Source organism: Schistocerca americana, chromosome 5 (genome assembly GCF_021461395.2).
Source record: "Schistocerca americana isolate TAMUIC-IGC-003095 chromosome 5, iqSchAmer2.1, whole genome shotgun sequence".
Lineage (NCBI taxonomy): Eukaryota > Metazoa > Arthropoda > Insecta > Orthoptera > Acrididae > Schistocerca > Schistocerca americana.
In genome coordinates this window covers 281,880,194-281,902,412 of record NC_060123.1, presented here as the reverse complement: position 1 = coordinate 281,902,412, position 22,219 = coordinate 281,880,194, and the positions used below count along the sequence as shown (strand labels likewise).

The following is a 22,219-nucleotide window of genomic DNA, read 5'->3' as shown; positions in this document are numbered from 1 at the left end:
GGCGTGTACATTACCCATACTATATTCAGCCGGCATTTGAGAATGAGAGAATTTGGGAACTTCTAATGAGCTTTACACATAATTTATAAACATTTATGAAACTTTTCCTCACTGACATCCGAAGAATGGTGAAAGGAAAAAAGTTTATCGCTCTCTTTAATTTTCACTCTTCATGCAGTACAAATTCAGCAGCATGCACGATGTTTTAATTTATTACTTCTAACTCTATTTGCAACACATTTTGCACACCATATCCACATATACCACTGAATGTTCCTGGAAAATTATGTCATGCAACACATAGTTGAGGAGATATGACATCAAAAACATTGAGATGCAAGAAAAACTAGCTTTTGCTTAAAATAGGGCTCAAACTATACTCACCTAGTGTTTAGTAATGAGAGCACTTAGCAACTTCCAACAAACTTTAAACATAATTTCAAACTTTTATTTTTTCTCGTTTGCATGCAAAAATAGAATATTTAGCACATTAACTCATTTGTGAGGTAATCAGATGTTTGAAGCTGCTTTATACATGGAAGTTCGATTCTTTGAAGCATTGTGGTGGGGGTTACTGGTAACAGTATTCCATCCCATCTGTGGGACATTTATTACATGCACTTGGCTTCTTTTCTCTGAGGTCGATACTAAAGTATGCTTAGCATCTTAAACCACCTCCTGTAATTTGCATACTTTCTAAACTTTAACATTTTGCTTGCCTGTTCTGGCATTCCTTTAGGCTTCTTATCAATAAATTTAAAATGATGTTAGCACTGAGCTGTTACTGCTGCCAGCAAAGGAACTTTCCTTGATTGCTTTCAGTGTTTATGATCTGAGGTAACAACATGCACTACTACGAACTGGAACATCATGGTATCTGTAGTAGAGTTGGCAACAGAAAATCAGAATAGCTAGCAGTGCTGTTGTCAGTTTTCAGTTCTAAAGTGTAAATGACTGTGTGCAAGAACAAGTCAGCTGTACAGCCGCCACAACACTGACATTTTGCCACAGGGATGTGTGTCGCATGACTAGTTGATGTAGACGCACAAAGCCGTACCAAGCTGACAAACTGTAATGAATCTTCTTTCACCAGATCTGTTATAGTCACATGATAAATTTGGATACTGTTATGGTTGTGTCAATAGTTCACTTTGTCAAGTGATACATATGAAGTTGAATAATATTTATTTTAGATCATTTTATTCCTTTGTTTGTAGGATACAAAACATTGCTTTTCTATGGAAATGACTAATTTTGCTAATATTTTTGATTATGCTTTTTCATCCTTTTTTAATTGTTTTGTCAATTCTATTTGTTGCTGCAAGAGATATAAATTTTCAGTCTTTCTTCGCTGTTGTTGTTGCACATCTCGAATAACACCCTCATGCAGTTTCTCTCTGTCATACTGCTGCCTGTAATGAACATACCCAATGATTCCCACTGAAATTGTACAGGCAAATGCTAAAGTGACTTTGGATGCGAGTGACATGGTAATGAAGAGATACGTGTCCGTGTGTGATATACGAAGTACTCGCTGTCGTAATCATCTGCAAACAGACAAAGTAAAAATATTAGCAGCATGAAATAGCATAAGCATCTAAATACAGTAATAACAGCTCTACTTCAAATGTACAAAAAATGCCAACTACAAGGTACACTATCTTTTTTTTACTCCCTGAGGAAGAAACTAACACTTTACATTGTTAACATAACATACAGCTTTTCTACTTCCACATGTGTATCAGCAGCATTTGGAATAGTAAGCAATTGTTACCCATTCCTTCTTCCTGTCAAATTTTAGTCAAGTGTGTGGAAGTTTAATACATGACAATCACAATTATTTACTGTGATTATAATCTTTGGAGCAAGTAACTAATTGTACATATTACTGGCTCCCACATATATATTTTTCCAGTTGTGCATTACATCTTGTTTCGTGGCATTAGTGCCCTAGTATGAAATGATATGTAGATGGAGAGACTGGCAATTTCATGGGAAGCTTAGACCTGTATTGGCAGTAGTGCAGATACTGATATAGTACCCCTGAGTCAAACAGGACTCAACGGTGCTACATACATGAGGGTAATTTAAGTTTTCATTATAATCTTGGGGCAGTAAGGAAGGTTACATTAATAATTTCTTGTTTGTTTAGAGGTACGTGTCTGCAGTCCTGATATACACTGAAATTTCCCCAGCACAATACAGTAGCATAATACTGCTAGAGGAGCTGAAACAAAACAGAGCAGCCCATTAATAAGCTGAAGTACCATGCTGTTATTTGTTTTCTGCATTTGAAGGTGGGCAACGCTGCAGCAATCCTTTCTGAGTTGGTGAAAGTTTACAGCAACAATGCATCAACATATGACGCAGTGGTCAAGTGGTGCAGATGCTTCCAGCACGAAAAACTAAGTAGCAGACCATTTCTCTGAGAAAAACTGCAAAAAGAAGTGAAGGCCCTGGTGATAGAATTCCCAAGGTATCACAATCAAGACAATAGTGAAAAAGTGAAAATCAGTTATGAATCAATTTTCAGTTTTTTTTTTTTTTTTTAAATCCACCAAACTGAGACATTAGAAATGTAGCAGGCTTGTCTTGTCAATCTAGATGACTTCTTTAATTGCCTCATCACCGTGAATGAGTGGTGGGTGTTTGATGACAACATGAATAATCAAAACAAGCACTGGAAGGCTGTCAAGACAAAGTGCCACGGGAAGCAGTCCATGGGGGTGTTTCTGCTGGACAACATCCTAGCTCACGCTTGCTGCTTCTTTGAGGTATCAAATTTCGACTCTTACCAGAACAGACAAAATGCAGACTTCCATAACCAAGGTCTTCGGCAAGTCACCCATTGTCAGGAAAAACATTTTGCACTAAAGTATGAATATGTAGAAGACTAATATGAGGTGTTAAAGACTGAATATGTAGAGGAGGACTGACACGATAAACAAAATTTACTATAACAAATTTACTTTTTGAGGTGATAACTGAAGCCTTATGACCAGTCCTCAAATGGTGCAAGCCTCTATGAAATTTACTGCGTATCAACCACATAGCATGCTTCCACAAAATACACCCTCCCCCTCCCCATTGCTTTCATATTACAGATACTGTTAAATTTCTGTATGAAAAATAAACATTAAAATGTAGTTCTCAAACCAGTACTGCAGATACTATGGGCACAATATGTCTCCAACCTCATATAAATACACCTTGCACAGAATAAAACTGTGCTAATAATGACATGATTCTTTACAAGTTCATGCCTAGTACATAAATCAATTATGTAGATGCCCAGATTAGGTAGGCATTTAAAGCAGAAATTGTGTAAAGTTATCACTAACTGCGGAAACACTCTAGTTTGTCTACAGTAAACTGCACTGCTAGAAGGTAAACTAATTCGTAGTTATGCAGTATGACGACTGTATCTTTCATCCACGAGAGGCCACTTCCCGATCAAAAGTGCTGGTCCTGCAGTTGACAAAGACTGTAGTACACCATGGGTATGATTGAGGCACTACTGTTATGTTAACTCTCTCAAAATGATGGTGTCTTGATATCAATGAAAGTATACTGGAGATGGCGCACTGAGGGAACTCTGGCAATGTGCCTGAATACAGATCCCACACCATCAATTCTTTGAATGCATCTTTGAACTGTCTGATTAAAGTAAAATACAATGGAACAAAGAAAACATGCACTCTGAAAAGGATAGATAGCTGCTCATCATAGAGTGGAGATTTTGAGTTACAGAGAGGTACAAGAAAATGACTGCTAAACATGTAAGCTTTCAGCCAAAAAGCCTTCTTCTGAACTAGAACCCCCCCCCCCCCCCCCCACATCCCACACAAATGCAACTCACACAAATGACCACTACCTCTGGCTGCCAAGGCCAGATTCCAAGCAACCATACATGACTGAGAAGGGATCTGTGTGTTGGGGGTAAGGAGGAGGCTGGGTCGGGGAGGGATAGCAAGGTAGGGATGGGGACAGTAAAGTACAGCTTGTGGTAGCAAACAGGGATGGGATGGAGAGAGGGTAGAGTAGCTGGGTGTGGTCGGCAGCTTACACGGAAGGCAAGGCGGCGAGCGGGGCAGTGGAAAAGGAGAGAAGTAAAAAGACTGAGTGCATTGGTGGAACAGAAGGCTATGTAGTGTTGGAACGGGAACACGGAATTGGGTAGGTGGGTAAGGGCAATGACTAACCAAGACTGAGGTCAGGAGGGTCATGAGAATGTAGCATGTATTGCTAAGAGAGTTCCCATCAGTGCAATTCAGAAAAGGTGGTGTTAGTAGGAAGGATCCAGATGGCACAAGCTGATGATTGAAATTGGGAATGGGAACAAAGGTAGAGCATTTGGAAAGGTCCGATACTTTTATCATTGTTCCATCCTGGATTACCCACTGTTAGAAAACCTGTACTGTCACTCTCCATATTAGGACTATATACTAGAACGCTGGAACTTTAAGCTGAACAAAGTATGAACTAGTAACCACCATAGGATTATCAGATATATGGAGAAAGAAAAATTAAAGAGAGCTTTAATTACATATATTTTAATCTACATATACAGATCTATGTAGGTCAACAGTTTTACATGTTGTTATTAACAGTACCTAAAGTATTGATATTAAAGACACATCAGAACAGGCAGAACAGTTTCAAAAATAAATGACAGATACTCCTTCACAATAAAACACAACCTGCTATCCTAATAGGATGATGATTTAGAAAAAATTTAAACAGCTAAACAGAAGTAAACCAAAGTTAATGCCAACAACAGGCACTATAATATCAGGATAGAAATCTTGAACTGCTTTATCAACAGGAAATTTTGGAACCAGAAATGACTGAGGTGAAAAACTATTTTGGAGAGAAAAATAACAATTGTTAAATTATCATGAATGTCAATCTTTATCTAAGAAAAAATAAATTTCACCTGAACAGGCCATGAAGACACAATGGTACCGACTGGCTGCTGCATCATCCTCAGCCCACAGGCATCACTGGATGCGGATATGGAGGGGCATGCGGTCAGCACACTTTATGAGACTGGAATGTCACTTCTCAATCAAGCAGCTCCTCAGTTTGCCCCACAAACGCTCAGTGCACCCCCTTTGCCAACTGTACTTGGCAGACCAGATAATCACCCATCCAAGTGCTAGCCCAGCCCAACAGCACTTAACTTCGGTGCTCTGACGGGAACCAGTGTTACCACTGCAAGGCCGTTGGATTTATTTCAAAAGCTCTAGATTAAGCTGTTACTATTTTATCCTGTGGGGCCTGCAAGTCTCTATCAGCTCCTTCATGAGCAGGTACAGGTAGTACAGATTACTCGACAAGTAGACCAATCCACATACATTGTGTGTGTGTGTGTGTGTGTGTGTGTGTGTGTGTCACCTGCCCACAACAGTCACTGGTGCTCAACCAGGTTACTTAGGTAACCACTCAGCTTCCTACCTGCCTGCCTCTGCACCAGCTGTTTGCCCAGTCCTGCCTGCACACGACCACTGAAGTTAGAACAGCCTACTGAATATATATTGGTATAATATAGAATATATTGGAAACAGAATTACAAACTTTTAACCACAAATTCAAATACACTTAATTATGAACAAAGGTTATTAAATTAAGCATTCTGAGAAATATGTCCATCAACCAGAATATTATGACCACCGACCTATCAATATAAACCCTTTCAATAGCAGCATCACCTGGAGAGGAATGTCTGCTAGTCACATACATGCATGGTGCATGTAGTATCAGTGAGCATGCTGTCCATGTGTGGGATAGAGAAGGTGCACAGTTTGTACAAGGGCAGATTGTGAGGGTCCAGAGGCTTAGTATGAGCATTTCAGAAACTGCACAACTTGTTGGGTGTTCTCCATGCGTGGTGTGGTGAGTGTCTTCAACACTTGGCGAGCCCAAGGTGAAACCACGTTGTGGCGCTTGGTGGCCACCCCTCAGAACAGACGGCGAAGGCTGTAGTGAATCGAGAAATTCTAGAACCACTCAGCTTTCTACCGTCTCGAACTCATTCTAGATATAAGTGTGGGATAGTAAAATCCTACATACTGTGCATCACATGGCTGTATGTGCAGGTTTAAAATCAGTCGCGAGAAGAAGGTCGAGGCGGCGGTCGAATGGCACCAATGAGTACCTGTCAGACAATCCATAGATGTGTTATTCCATGTTTATGGGAGAACCATGGAGTTTTTATGGAGCTCTGTGCGTATTGTGTCACTGACTACTGTTATGTGAAAAGAACAATTGAAAAAAGTAATATTAAAAACTCTTAATCCAGCCTTGGTAGAGGCAAGACCTATTTTATGATTCATGTGAAATACAGTCATGGTTATTAAGCCTGCTCTTTAATAAAGGTAATTAAATTTGTTTCTGATGTTGGACGGAGTAAGTGACTTACTGTAAGTCATATAGGTATGTGGAAAGCAAGTTCAACTATACTGTTCATTAACGAAATGTAAAGTTTGCGTATCTACTTATTTCACAATTACAGAGAGAGGCTTAAACATTCCTGTACCTGGCATCATTCTACGGAGACGAAGTCAACAGAGTTTTCCAGCAGCCAGATAAGATGATCAGCTGCGAATCTCAAGTAAGAACCCTTGTATAAAACAAAAAAGGGGGGGGGGAGGTTTTACGTCTACTTCATGCTTTAAATCGCTGTCAAAAATGTTAAAAGGCTGGACAGACTGGTAAAACAGCACAGGCGGAACTGACATCAGACTTTAATGCTGGGCAGAGTACAACTAAGGCAGTGGCCTGCAGTAGCACAGCAGGCCACAAGTTTATACAAGTGCGCCAAATTACAAATGAAGGAAATGTCACAGGTGCTGAACCAGTCATGCTTGCTTGACTAGTAACACTGTTTGTGTGTATAGGGCAAGAAAGCAAAACGTTGCTATTTGATCAATTCAAGTTCGAAGTAAGTAGCTACTATTCATGCCTAGGGAGACCAACTGTAGCCACGCCCCTCCACCTTCCGGCAGCCAACAATTCACCCTTAACAACATATGGTGATTGTAAGGTGAAAGTTGACTTAGGCTTTAGTAGAATGTTTAAGTGGAAGTTCATGTCGACAAATGTGGTTGAGCTAATATTGGGAGCAGATTTTGTTCATCACCAAAGACTGGAAATAAACTGCTGTACGTCACATATTAAGGGGAACAATGAGGAGATCACAGGTACTGTAGGCAGAGGTGCTACCAATACCATTGCCTCACCCCATAGCTCAATTTTACCAGCAACCTGACAGGAATATGGCCACCAAGTTTTTTTACAGCAGAATCCTTGCATAGTAATTTCTCAGTTCACTTGACACATCGTATTTAAATAGAATTCCACGCTTTTGATGGTAGGCACCATCACCTTTATCAGGAACTAAAACTGACTAGTCCCTGATGAAGAGGATAGTGGATATCGTTGAAAGCTTGGAAGTTTATCCGAAATTGACGCAGTACGTGAACAGAGAAATTTTTATGCAACCAGACAGGAACTTTGCAGCCAATTAGGTGAAACTCTGCATAACACAGTGCAACATATTGAGAGAACACCTGGACAGCTGGTCTCTCAATCCCCATGGAGATTGGCATCTGACTTCCCCCCCCCCCCCCACCCCCTCAGCAAAGGCAGAATTTGAAGAGATGTTGCAAACTGCCATCATACACAGAGTAGACAGTCCATGGGCATTACCATGGCATCTGGTGAAAAAGGAGGACAGCTACTGGAGACTCCGTGGAGGTTGCCAAGCCCTGAACATGTTCCATCCCTAACTGCTACCCAGTCCCTAACAATGGTTTCACAAACATGCTATCAGAGATACGAACTTCAATGTGACTGACTGTAAGAAGGTTTATAATCAGATGCTGGTTGCGGAAGAGGGCATCCCCAAGACCACAGTAATACCACCATTTGATCTTTATGAATATTAACGCATGCCATTTGGTTTGCCAGTCATAGCAGCATTTTGTAGACTAAGTTCTAATGGGACTGAATTTTTGTTTTGGCTACCTTGATGACATACTGATCTTTTCCGTAGCAGATGCAATACATGAGGAGCACCTTACTGTAGGGTCCATCAGCATATATACATAGGATCTAACAGTAAACAAAGTAAAATGTGTTCTACACCAGAAGCATGTAACATTCCTCGGTCATACAGTTTCACCGGCCAGCATTTGTCTGCTAAAAGAGAAGGTCAAGGTCATTAGAAACATACCACGACCAACAGATTTCCTGCAATTAAGAAGATTCCTGGTGATCATTAACTTTTACTGACAACACCTACTGGGAACAGCAGAGATAAAGGCACTGCTGGCAGCAGCACTGTCACGTAACAATGACATGGGTCAATGCATCCTTCCACGGATGGTAGATATGCAGAATGCATTTAAAAAGATGAATGCAAGCTTAAAAAAGGCAGTTCTCTTGTCCCACCCAGTGTAGGATTCACCATTAGCTGCAATGGTAGATGCTAGCCAACAGGTGAATCAGCCCAGCTATTCACCAGTATGCTGAGAAGGTTTTTTCCCCATGTACGCTGACGGAGGGTCACATGAACTGCACTACATACAACTGAGAGCTGTTATCAATTTATGAAGTTTTGCACCATTTCTGCCATTATGTGGATGCCGCACCATCTGTAGTCAATACATATCACAAACCAATCACATTTGCTTTTTAGCAAACTCGAGGAGAGTTGCCTTCCCCAACAATTTTGCCAGTTAGATTTTATTGGTCAGTTTACAACAGATATAAGACATTAAGAAAAACAGAAAATGTAATACCGGTAGCTGATTTTTCTCAAAAACTGGTGCCATCTTGTGTAGCAGTAATTAAGTCAGCTCGGTGCTGTGCAAGCTACAGATAAACAGCTACAAGAATGTTACCAAAATAAGTCAACTGGCCTACAGCTTAAACAAATGCAGTTGTTAACTGCTAAGGACCTTATCTGGTGTGATGCGTCTGGACCCACACCCAGACCATTCACACCTGCTGAAACGCTAGGCAGAGCAGTTTCTGCTTCCATAACGTGCCCAACTCAAGCACCTAAGCCACATTTAAACCAATGGCGGAGAGGTTTTTGCGGTCCAGCATAAAGGACTGCTGCCAGTGAGCAAGAATATGTGTAGCATGTCAGCAATGTAAAGAGAACAGGTCTGTACACAAGCCAGCTACAGATGTCCAGAGACAACAGGGCATTTCTCCCGTTGCCATACAGATACCATGAGTCCGCCATCAGAGGGGTATCATAGTATATTTACTGCTGTTGACAGACACATTAAATGGGCACAGGCAATTCCAACCAGTGACATCTCAGCTGATACAACAGCAATGAGCTTTTAAGTGACCTGGATTTCCCATTTCTGATGTCCAGCTTATGTCACTGCAGATCACAGGCTGCAACTCGATTTGACACTTTTCCATGAGCTCTCCGAGTTCTGCTGTTTCCCGCACCACCATACAACAAGAGACCGTCTTGTAAGCAATGGGATGGAAGAATGCTATCATAGAACATTAAAGGTTGCTCTTATGTGTCATTGAAAAAGTTTGACCTCTGCAAGCAGCTGGTCTTACTGGGCCTTCGTACAGATTTTAAGCCAAACATTGAGCATCAACAGCTAATATGGTTAATGGAGATAGACTGTCTGGCATCTGTTTCTTTGACACACATCCTACCAATGCAGACAGAAGTACCATTTTGCTGCAGCAAGTCAAATTTCAGATTTCCAAGTTATGCCCTTCAGCAGTGTCTGCCATGGAGAACAAAGTAGTTGTACACAAGGATCTTAAAACAGTACTTAATCTTTAGTATTTTATCAATCTTCAGCAACTGTAGTCATATATAATGAAATAATAAGCAAATGGTTACATAAAATAAATTTCATTTCTTCACCAGTTTCCGATCTTAACATATGCTCTCGCATCATGTTAAGAATGGATACAGTGCACCCACTGTTACAACCACCATATTCTGGACCTGTATAGGTGCTCAACATGTCAAGCACACAGTGCAGATAATGCGCAACGACAATGTCACTAGAGCAGGTCAACCTGGCGTATTTGCTGATAACAGACATCCCAATACAGGTTCAGGTGTCAACCTTGAATACTTGCAATTCCAGGAGCTACACTCTAAATCGGGGGGGGGGGGGGGGGGGGGGGGGGGGAGACACTATGTGGGAAGCATAGGTACAGCTTAAAAATTAATATATTTCTTCCCTGGACTTTTGATGTAGTTGCTGATGTTTTCTCTTTGAGTTTGACACTTTTGTGTTTACTTGCAGTTCTTAAGTCGCATTTTCCTAACTTTGAGAATAAAAGCAATTTAATCTGAGGACTGACTAATCACTCATTTACTAGTGTGTGAATGATGGAGGAACTAGTCACTAACTTTCTCCTTCTAAAGCAAAAATACTTTGTTGCCACTAGCCTACATAGGCAGAAATGATGTTCTTAATAAAACAACAAATCAGAGCTCACAAGGAAAGTTTTAAGCATTTGTTTTTCCTGTGCACTGTTCAAGAGTGGAATGGTAGACAATTTGCTTGAAGGAACCCTCTGCCAGGCACTTAATTGAGAATTGTGATTAGTCATGTAGATGTCGATATACTGTATGCTATTTTAGCAATTAAGTTATTTTTTCGTATTCCAATACAAGCACAAACTTGGTATGTGGAATGCTTTGGAAAGATGGGTCTCGGAAACACTTTCCAGCTACAGTAAAACAATTTATCAGGGTTCACTTCTGTGATGATAACTTAAGATAATCTCTGTGTCTTCCTGACCATACTGCATACCCCAAGAAAAGGCAAGCAGAAATTTCACAGCTAAATCCACACTGTCCGTTTTCCACCATGTAATTGGTTACTTGAAACCCCAATGACACTCAGTCAATTACATACAACTCGCACTTTGCAAACCAATCAACACTTAATACACTTTTCTTTAAGATTAACAAACAGCAAGGTACACTGGGAAACAGCGTATTAACATAATATAGAAATTCGACAGATATTTTGCTGCATTGTATGTATACCGATCAAACGTCAACAATATAAAATATGTGGTGAAATTGGAACTTAAACTTATGGCATTTTCAAATTGTTCAATTCACTTTCCTGACTGACAGTAATATTTCGTTTTTAAGGGTAAAAGCAAATGAGTATTTATTTCTTAATCACAATTAGGTAACTGAGTGAATTCAACTCACCACCTGATCGCAGTAGTCAGGATTTCGAATGGTTTGCAGAAATGTAATGATACAGAACAACCAGCAGAAACAGTGTCACACCCAGAACGTTGGCGAACACAGCTAACTGAACGTCTGTGATCATCCTGAAACACACACAAATTTTATTTCGTTCAGTTTCTTCTTTACATTATGGTATAAACACTACGCATTTTAATGAATATGCATTATGAAACTACAAAATTATTAGTTGAAAATTAATAGCAGGAATACGTAAATGTCAGCTGATAACGGAGGCAGCTGACATTTATTTAATATAATACACAGACTTCCTGACACACGAGAAGCTATTGTCGCTACAAACAAAACTATCACTTACGAACAATACTTGTCACAACTAGCGTGACAGGAAACTTGTTTTATCCTACAGACTTCCTGACACACGAGAAGCTATTGTCGCTACAAACAAAACTATCACTTACGAACAATAATTGTCACAACTAGCGTGACAGGAAACTTGTTTTATCCTAACCTAAGTTTGATATATGCAGAGTCTTTTTACAGACTAAATCCTTTCAATGGAATAAAGAGATAGCTAATATTTAACATCAAACACAGTGATGGTGCTCTACATCAAATTTAGTGACCTTGTATGCAGGCTTAAGTTACGATGAGGCAGGCGGATCTACATGAAACTTGCAAAAATATTCTTGCATCAAATCAGTTGCAACTCATTATACAGTTTCCGCGCCGGTATAAATGTACTGATGGAAAGTGGAAAGCTGACACTTAACGAGACATGCTTCTTTGGCCTACACGGACGTATCACTTGCAACGACAACGCTAAAGCACTTTCTCTGTAGGTAGACAAACACTCTCCATTTACATATGTGTAGAAAAAAATATTCTTTATCGTAAACACATTGTTAGATTTGTGATCAATTAGCAAATGTTGTGTGTCTCAGCACGAAGATACGATCCTAACATAATTACTCAGCATCCGCTTCGACATGAAATTCATAAACAAATATTTCGTACACTTACGTTACTAGTTAACCTATAACACCAAGGCTTCACAAGCCTACTTCAGATACGTGGCGTAAAATAGAGGTGGGCAAAAAATAACGTAACTGATAGAAATAACCGGTTACTGAGAAGTAACGGTTACTGCGATAACCGTTCCTCTGATTCTGGCAGTTATTTCAATAACTGTTTAGTGTCAACAGTGCCTCGCGCCATCTGTTGACCGAAGATCGTACTGCGCATTTGGAAGGCGTTCTATAGACCATGGGAATAACTGTGAGACTGCGCGCCATCTGTTGATAGGAACTGTGTAGTATTTCGTGGGCCTTCGTTACTTTTAGTATAAACAATTAAATAAAGTTAATGTCCGAGCCGTGGCTGATAGGAGCTGCAGTACAGGCATTAACAAGTACAGTCGATACCTTGAGCCACCGCCTTACGTGTTAATTTAGCTTGGAGGGGTAGTACAAGGAGAGTTACTAAGGAATTCGAGCGACTATGGAAATAACTGTCAGAGATCGGTATTCTCCTCTGCTCTGACAGTTATCGACGTTATCGTTATTGGCTCGCAGTTCTAGTTCTCTGGCAGTTATCGGGCTACCACCACAGATAACCTGGAAGTTGGTAACGGAATAACTGTGTGTCTAGACGTTCCTGACTCGGTGACTTCAGTTAAGGGTCGTAGATCCCGGTGATATTTCCAGAGAGGGTAGTAACTGGAGCGAACAAATATTTTCGTACTGGGCCATCGGGGAGAGGGGATGGCAAATAACGGGAATCTATTGTCTCATTTCTCTGCAATTCTTGGTGTTCCGGAACACTGGAACAGGTGTCACTCTCTTTCCGGCCTTTGGTTGCGTTAGAGGGTATTGACTTTCGTTCCGCGTTCTTGTTTTTCTTTGTGTTGTTGCTTACTACCAATAGTTGCCAACATGAAGAGGTCGAGGACAAGCGAAATGTGGTCATATTTCGAAATTCTTGATCGAGAGTTTGCGAAATGTACTTTGTGCGGTAAGAAATTATCGTACAAATCGACGACGACGAATTTAAAGAAACATCTCCAGAAATCACATTTAATTGTGGATTTCTCTTCACAAAGACCTTCGGAGCTAGATTTGGGTGAGTAATGAAAAAATATATTTATTGCAATTACGGTTATTTCAGTGCATGCATAATCATTTATTTTTTTATTTTATTAATTTTTTTAAGATAAGAGCATGCTATACAGTGTGGTGCTTTGTGCATTTTTACACGCAAGTTTTCATTTGTCGTGACTACTTAAGCTGTCGATACCACCGCACCTGTTTGCCTTGTCATTTTCAAACATTAAATTATGTTGCATATGGTGCCGGAATACTTAATTATTTAATTCGAAGTTATTGTTACAGGTGTAATAACGATAGTGCTAATAAAATTCCACTGTGTGATATATGAACTGTCGTCTCGCAATTATTAGTAACTAATCGGATAGCGGATTGTATCAGCACTCATTCCTGTGTATCATTTGTTTGTAACCCTGACGATGCCCGTGGGGGGGGGGGGGGAGGGGAGAGAATTAGATACCGTTTCATATTTTAAAATTTTGAAAAGGATAATTGTTTTTAATGGAGTCTTCAACTGAATTCCATAAATGTTTTAAATTTTGTGGTGAAACTTAACCCAAAAATTTGACACATTAATAGTACATGTGACTTTCCACAGTGACAGTCATATTGAATATTTTGAAGTTCAGGGCCCTACTTATACATCAGTATTTGTTTAAAATATGATATGTCAACAACAATTAAGATATTTTTTAGGGTGGAAATACAGTACCCTCCCTTCCCCCCAATACACATTATTGAAAATGAAAATGTGTTGGTGTTGCTAGGATTAAAGAAGAAACTTGAAGCTATAGTCATTACTAAAACTGAGTCAATTGTCAACTTGCATGAAGTAAATATTCAAGCTGCAAGTACCATGTAGAATACTGTACGCAAACAATGTAATATATATCACCAAAAATATGGCATCATTTCTATTGTGCTTATGCTGATATGAAACCTATTTTTCTCTAGGTGAATCCCTTCCTGTAGAGGTGATCCTTGGCACCAGTAGTGTGGAAGAGGAGCGAGCTGCTCCAGCCCCCTCAATGCAGCAAGGTGTTCAAAGTTCTATGACATCGTACCTCTCCAAAAGGATCGGAGTGAATCAGAAAAAGAAGATAGATGAGCAACTACTTCAGCTGTTCACTAAAGACTTCCAACCATTTTCAGTCGTTGAAGATTCAGGGTTTCGGGGTTTTGTGCGGGCCCTTAATCCTGGTTATGAGTTACCAAGCAGGAAGCATATTTCAGATGTAATGCTGCAAGCAGCATACACAGCAGCAAAGGAGAAAGTGGTAGACAAACTGTCAGCTGCGAAGACAGTTTGTTTGACCACAGATTGCTGGACATCGGCAGCAAATGAAGGTTACATGGCGGTGACAGGGCATTTTGTGTCTGAAGATTTCACCTTGCAATCGGTGTTGTTAGGATGTTCCCAATTGTCTGGTGCACATACTGCTCCAAATCTGTCGGCATCTCTAATAGGCACGACAGATAACTTCAGGCTGACAGACAAAGTTTTGCTGGTTGTGACGGATAATGCACCAAATATTAAAAATGCAGTATCCATTTTACAGTGGAAACACTTTGGGTGCTATGCACATACATTGAATCTTATTGTTCAGAACGCACTAAAACATTTTGTGTCAATTCAGCAGAAAGTGAAAACTATTGTAGCATTCTTCAAGAGAAGCTGCAAGGCAACAGAAAGACTGCTGACATACCAACAAAATAATGGGGCAGGTCATGTTAAAAAACTGGTGCAGGAGGTGCCAACAAGGTGGAACTCTACTCTGTATATGTTGGAGCGAATAGTTGAAATTAAAGATGCAGTGAAGACTTCACTTGTACTATTCACAGTTGATTTTGAACAACTTACCGACGAGGAATGGAACATCTGCTCAGAACTCTGCTCTGTGTTGAAGCCATTTGCACAGGTTTCAACACAGCTTAGTGCTGAGTCATATCCTACTGGCAGCCAAGTAAGTTAAGCAGCTTTTTTTCTTGCTAAAATGTTAGCTGTGGTATTATGGCATAATCATTTCTGAGATACTGTACTGTTTGTGTTACATTGAACTTATTCCAATTTTCAGGTTATTGTTCTGACAAGGGGATTATTATCAATGTGTGCAGAACTTTTGAAACGGCCATTTAACAGTGTGACAAGGACTATCATTGAAGAATTAACAAAAGGCCTGAAGGACCGTTTCCACAATGTAGAGATGAGCAAATCTATAGGAGTAGCCACTCTACTAGATCCACGGTTTAAATCTCTTGTGTTTGAAAGCCGAGTTGCAGCAGATAATGCAAAGAAACAGCTTATTGAACTAGTAGCACAAAAGATGGGTGACAGAAGACTGACAAACACAGGCCAGAGCCATGAAACTGTGTCAACTTCAACCACCACTGATCCCTTGTCAGTATGGGGTGTCTATGATGCAATTGTAAAATCAACACAGCCCCAGGGCACTCCTCAGTCAGCTGCTATTGTGGAAGTACAAAGGTACATGGACAGCCCAGTTATTAGTAGAAGTGAGGATCCACTGGCATGGTGGCGTGAAAATCAATATATTTTCCCACATATTGCTAAAGTGGTGAGGGAAAAATTCAATATAGTGGCCACTTCTGTGCCGTGCGAAAGAATATTTTCTAAAACTGGTATCATTATAAATGAAAGGCGAACACGGCTGAAGGCGTCCAAAGTTGAAAAACTTATATTTCTAAATATGAACAGTACTAACTCCTGAATTTCCTGTTACAGGGTACGTGTTATTTATTGTATTTAATGAGAGATTACTGGTCCCAAAATATGGTTTTCTTATCTTAGATGTTTGTTTCAGTAGTGGATTCGAGAGGCACACCAACACCAGCAGATGAGTCTCAGTTTAATACTTGGGATATTATAACAGTAAGGTAATTCTAGTTTGGGTACATTTTTAGCATATTTAATCTCTCCCTTAAAATGGAGATATAACTGTACGGCATAACATATATTTGTTATGCTACATTAAAAGAGTACTAGTGGTTTTGTGTTGAAGTGTAATGTATATTGTCAGTCAGTAAGTCAGAGCACTTTGTTCCAGTTATAGCTCCAGAAGTCAGTCACCAGCAGCAGATGTCACACAGTTATAAAATGGGAAACTTGAAGAATAAGGTACTAATGGTTTGGATACACATTTGGCAAATTTCACCTTTCACTTAAAATGAAGGTACAGTTACAGTCCTTAAGAGCAAACTGGCAAATGGTAACTCAAAGCTCTTTGTTCCTGTTACAGCTCCAGAAGTCAGTCACCAGCAGCAGATGTCACACAGTTATAAAATGGGAAACTTGAAGAACAAGGTACTAATGGTTTGGATACATGTGTGGGAAATTCAACTTCCACTTAAAATGCAGGTACATTTGAAGTGTGTAATGTAGTTTGGCAGTCAGTAACACATAGAACTTTGTTCCAGTTATAGCTCCAGAAAACCGCCACCAGCAGCAGATGTCACAGTTATAAAATGGGAAACTTGAAGAATAAGGTACTAGTGGTTTGGATACACATTTGGCAAATTTCACCTTTCACTTAAAATGATGGTACAGTTACAGTCCTTAAGAGCAAACTGGCAAATGGTAACTCAAAGCTCTTTGTTCCTGTTACAGCTCCAGAAGTCAGCAGCAGCAGACATCACACAGCCATAATGCGAGAAGCTTGAAGAATAATGTGGTAGTGGTTTGAATACATATGACATATTTCACCTTCAGTTTAAAATTGAAGTTTGTTTATATTGGCAGGTGGTAACTCGGAGCTCTTTGTTCCAGTTATGGCTCCGATAGTCTTCCAGCAGCAGCAAATGTTACACAGTCCTATAGAGGCAAACTTGAAGTATGAGGTAATAGCGTTTTGCATAGAATGGCAAACTTGACCTTTCACTTAAAATGGAGGTACATTTGCACTGAGTTTAATGTTATGACACGTGAATGGATTACCAGTGATGTATATGTAAATACTGGAATTTGTAACTTAGAACTTAATTTCAGTATCGGCTTTGAAATTTGGTCACTGGATACAACTATATTATCTTTCATGTTGATAGCAGCAATCATCAGATTGCAATCCAGTTTAGTACCTGTGAGGCATGAGATGTCAAAAATACTTGTGGGTTATTGGTAGCCTGTGTCGAGGCATGTGGCACCTCAAAGTTTGTAAGTACAGTAGCATTTTGTTTTCTGCTTTACTTAAAAATTTAATTATTTTGAATTTCAAGTTTCTTAAAATAATACTGACATCAGTTTCATGTGTGTTAACACTAATCCATATATTATTGTTAATATGCTATTTTCCTCAGATGTTAACTGAAATTGTTTTATTATAATGATAACAACACTTCAGCCTTTGTAGACTTGCAGTATAGGTTACCTGCTGAGAAATATTTACTGGAAGAAATGGTTTCTTTGAATAGGACCGAAAGGAATACCACTGAAAATGCCAAATGTGAATTGGTGAAACCTCTTGTGCTCAATACTAAATTTCATTTGCAAAACACAGAAGTTTTCCTATCTTTGTGGTGGAACACAACAAATTCTCAATTTTGCTAGTTTGTATTCTAGAAAGGGTGCCAGAAATGGAAGAGTATAATTTTTATTAAATCGGGCATTAAATGTAAGTACGTTGGAGTACAGAAAGGGTGCAACTGGCCTTTCCCACTGTAGCCTGATGTGCTCCAACATGCATTTGTACTGATGTGCAGGTGGTTATAACACTAGTATCAAACTGCATGGTACCCACTTACTAATGTGACCTACCCTTGCATGATCTGCTGCAGACAGCAAGATATCCACTACTGCTCTTACTACCTGTTCAACAGTTGTGGAGGATTTTTTACCCTTGGTGCTTGCCATGACATGTTTTGCCCTCTGCCCTTAAAATCTCAATTCTTGTTACATTTTTCATCCATTTTCTATCTCCTGATGGACCTGTATTGATTAAAAAACTAATCAATGCAGAGGTGATTGTAGAACTTTTGCTAGTGGCAGTGTGGAGGGGCTCCACTCTTTAAAAAAATGAAATTACATTGTGGGACATGGAATTATTATTAGAGGCTTTCATGGACATTTTGTTTACTTAAAAAGTCAGTCATTATGCGAGGTATTTAAATGTTAACTTCAAATCTAAAACTGCATCAAAAGATAAATTTCAGTAAGTCTTTAGCAAGTTTCAGTATCTTGCTTCACATGCTGGACCCTCCAACTATAAAAAAGTGTTTTGCAGAGAACAGCTATTCAGATGTTAACATCCCAGAATTTGTGTAAAAGATATCCCTTACATTGTTAGTTTCATTGTGGTCACACTCTAGTGTAGTTTTATCAGCATACATTTAGAAGTTTGAAGAACATATTAAATTAATTGCTAGACATGCCTTAAGTGAATATGTTTACTACTAATGTGAGTCAGCTAAGTAGTTGCTGCAAGTTTTTATGTTGTTTCTAAAGTGTCTTTAGACAAGGATATTTCTGCTGTTTGTTTCCTGCTCTTCTGTTTCAGATAACTTCTCATATATGCAGCAACTGCTGAAGCAGCCTCTGGCAGTTTATTGAAGTTCCGTGAACAAAGTGTTGTGTGGTCTGTTTGTGTAAAGTGATAAAGAAAAATGTTAAAGTGTAATTGCATATATATTTAATCATTATTTTTGCTAGTGGTAAGATCTATTTTCATGTAAATCAGAACATTGTACAATAGGTAACAACTGAATGAGGCAGTGTAGCTATTAACAGCACTGACCATCATATTCAGGAGGATGGGGTTCGCTCTGTCTGGCCATCCTGATTCGGGTTTTCCATGGTTTTCCTGGATCGCTAAGGCAAATGCCGGGATGGTTCCTTCATCAAGGCCACGGCTGACCACCTGTCCCAACCTTAGAGATCCTTTAAACATTGTGTGTATACCCAAATTTTGAATTATTGATGTTTGTTGTATTATGTTGAGATATTCTTGGATGAAATAAAAAAGTTCATACATTTGTATTTGTGGTCACATGTTAAATTACTGAGAAAATTGTACTGTGGTTCTGGCACCGAATTTGCATTCAGGTGCATTGGGACCCTTCGCCTGTTTGAACATCCAGATTTACATTTTATGTGGGTACCCTAAATTCCTTTAGGCAAATTCTTTTGTTGGTTCCACTGAATAGGCCATTGCAGATTACCTGCCATTTCCAATCTGAGTTTCTGCTCAGTCTCTGACATGTTAAATATTTATTTATTCATTCTCTTTATAATGCTGCAATGTTTTAAGTGTTACATATCATTGTGGAAAAGTCAGAATAAAATTGATCTCACATGTACATACATTTGTGTTGGTTACCATTTTTTGTTTTAACTTATCTTCCTTCCTTTTGTTCCCTGTACTCTTTAAGTAATTTGTTGAAAACCCATGAGCTCAAAGACGAGCACTTACTACCATTTTAGGATATATTTTATATACAAATATGGTAATCTCTCATGTGGCATGGTAATGTCTTTGTTGAGGTGATATTACTGTCTCATGAACATAGGTGTCTTACATAGAACATACAGAAATTAAACAGCTGTGCAGTAATCTTGTAAGAATATATTTTAATTTTGGAGCAGGATAGGAAACTTATCTCAAGTGATACATGTATCACATCTCCTACCTTCTCAAGAAATGTCAATTTGTGGCAATACTGTGAGCACAAACACTTGCTGTCTCATACATAGTATGGAAAGCTATGAAGTGAAGTGTAGTAGTGTGTGTGCAACATGTTAATACTTTCTAGGGATTTTAAACTTACTGAAATGCCTTGAGTATTGGCGGTGATCTAAAAATGGAACATAGTTGAGTATCTTCTCCAAGTATACCCCCATCACTAATGCTTGGTAGCATCATGATGAAAAAGTGCCAGTGCTGTATCAGGTCAACTTGAATACAAAGAAACTTAAGTAATTTGGTGAGACTTAGCTTTGTGGCATTAGTGAGAGAAAAATGAGTTTCCTCAATTTGTACACATCCATTGCAAATAGGCTTTTTTTCATTTCATTAGTTTTTGGCCATTGACTTTGAAACATTTTATACATAGTTTGGAGCATATCACTTTTATGCAGGAACATTGTCCAGTGTACACTTCAAACATATGTATTGCAATTGAAGCATTTCACAGAGGTATATTTGGCATGAATACAATATGCTTACAATAATCACGTCAGATACTTTGTCAGTGTATTTAAATAAAAGTATAGATTTACTTACATTTGGGCCTATTAACACTTGTGCATACTACATGAACATTTTTGAATAAAATATGCTTTTTTGTTTTCAAAGAGCTCAAGTCAGTTTATTTTCTGTTATGTTAAGCAACACTGAAAAACTCTGTTAGGTGCACTCATTGCTATGTTGAGGTTGTTATATGCAAGACTTAGCCCTTCATTTTGAGTGCTAATCTTGTCTTGTTCATGAATTAGTCTTACCTATTCAGACAGTTAACTGTCATGATATTAAACTGCAAAAAGATCAAAGCAAGCAGCTGGCATTGACAGATGAAGTGTTTCGAAAGGATTCGTGTTATTGCCTCGTGTGAGACAGAAAAAAAAAGCAAAACGTGGAATCCACAGGTAAAGCATTCCCCAGGAAAGGAAATTTTGTATTTCCTGTAGATCAATATTTTAACAGGGTCTGGTAGAGTAACTTAAGTAAAAAGTATTATTTCAGTTTTGACAGCACTTTACTGCAACAGTCAAGATCAGATTTCTGAAAAATTACTGCAAATTTGTATTACCTACGCAATACCATTAATTCATACTCTCACAATCTGGATATCCAAAGAAGAATTGTATAAAAGAGTGAAAATGTATTGTAATGACATCTGATACATTAAGCCTTATGAGATGTTAATCATTCAGAACTGGAATTCTGTATACAATAATGCCAAACATGAGAGATACACAACAAACTGAAGGCTTGGGCATACGCATTAGTCATTCTCCCACCACAAAATCAAAACCCTCACTGTAGATTAGATTAACCTGTTTTTGTCCCAGGGACACAAAAATGAGATGATTCTCATGGATGTGCAACATGTCAAAGTATAACATAAAGCATTTGAGTATAATACTTACCACCATCATCATCTGTCACGAGATTGTCAAAATATTGCAGTAAACTGGAGTTGCTAATATGTACAGTATTAATACACTGCCAGAACAAAACATAGTTACGCACATTTAATAAATTTATCTCACACACACACACACACACACACACACACACACACACACACACACACACACACACACAATACCTGATCTTGACTGTTGTGACCAAGTGCTGTCAAAACTGAAATATGCTGGTAACAGAATTTTTACTTAAGCTGGTCTAACAGTCCCTGTTAAGATATTCATCTATAGAGTAGGAGTTGCCTATCAAAAAGTCTTTCAAACTCTCAGTAAACCGTGCTTTATCTGAAACCAAGTTTTTAATGGTTGCTGGCAGTTTATTGAAAATGTGTGTTCTTGAATATTGAACCCCTTTCTGGTCCAAGGTAAGTGATTTTAGATCTTTATGTAGATAGCTGTTCTTATTCCTAGTATTGATACTATGTATGGTGCTATTGGTTGGAAATACTTGCAACAAATTTTATTAAAGAATAAATATACTATAAAGCAGTGGTTAGAATATGAAGTTCCTTGAACAGAACATGGTGTTCTTTTATTTATACCACAAACGATTTTTATTAGGCCTACACGCTTTTACATGCTAAAAACTTTTGCTCCGTTGATGAGTTGCCCCAGAGTATGATCCCTTATGACATAACAGAATAAAAGTATGTTAACTTTTTTACATTTGTGTCTCCTACATCTGACACCATTCTAACTGCAAATACAGATTTGTTTCGGAGCTTTAGCAAT

At 38.8% G+C, this 22,219-nt stretch overlaps 1 protein-coding gene and 2 long non-coding RNA genes across 3 annotated transcripts; 2 read left to right on the top strand and 1 right to left on the bottom strand.

Moving 5' to 3' along the window:
* Positions 1 to 1,532: 1,532 nt before the first annotated feature.
* Positions 1,533 to 12,316, bottom strand: LOC124615817. The gene is made up of 3 exons (XR_006979810.1): positions 12,254 to 12,316; positions 11,231 to 11,355; positions 1,533 to 1,547 (listed from the first exon to the last, which is right to left on the bottom strand). It is a non-coding gene; the product is annotated as an uncharacterized LOC124615817 (long non-coding RNA).
* A 634-nt stretch (positions 12,317 to 12,950) lies between these two features.
* LOC124615818 lies at positions 12,951 to 14,425 on the top strand. Its single transcript, XR_006979811.1, has 2 exons — positions 12,951 to 13,351; positions 14,290 to 14,425. It is a non-coding gene; the product is annotated as an uncharacterized LOC124615818 (long non-coding RNA).
* A 528-nt stretch (positions 14,426 to 14,953) lies between these two features.
* On the top strand, positions 14,954 to 16,653 carry LOC124615816 (E3 SUMO-protein ligase ZBED1-like). Its single transcript, XM_047143958.1, has 5 exons — positions 14,954 to 15,299; positions 15,411 to 15,820; positions 16,158 to 16,230; positions 16,401 to 16,471; positions 16,593 to 16,653. Exons 1-3 carry the CDS (start codon positions 15,117 to 15,119, stop codon positions 16,192 to 16,194), a joined length of 630 nt encoding a protein of 209 aa, XP_046999914.1. The 5' UTR covers positions 14,954 to 15,116; the 3' UTR covers positions 16,195 to 16,230; positions 16,401 to 16,471; positions 16,593 to 16,653.
* Positions 16,654 to 22,219: the final 5,566 nt, after the last annotated feature.

What these genes read in the sequence shown, in the direction of transcription:
- LOC124615816 (XM_047143958.1), top strand. Translation starts at nt 15,117, where the DNA reads ATGTTGGAGCGAATAGTTGAAATTAAAGATGCAGTGAAGACTTCACTT. An exon ending in CATATCCTACTGGCAGCCAA is followed by an intron (nt 15,300 to 15,410) that starts GTAAGTTAAGCA and finishes TCCAATTTTCAG; the next exon opens with GTTATTGTTCTGACAAGGGG. An exon ending in GCTATTGTGGAAGTACAAAG is followed by an intron (nt 15,821 to 16,157) that starts GTACATGGACAG and finishes TGTTTGTTTCAG; the next exon opens with TAGTGGATTCGAGAGGCACA.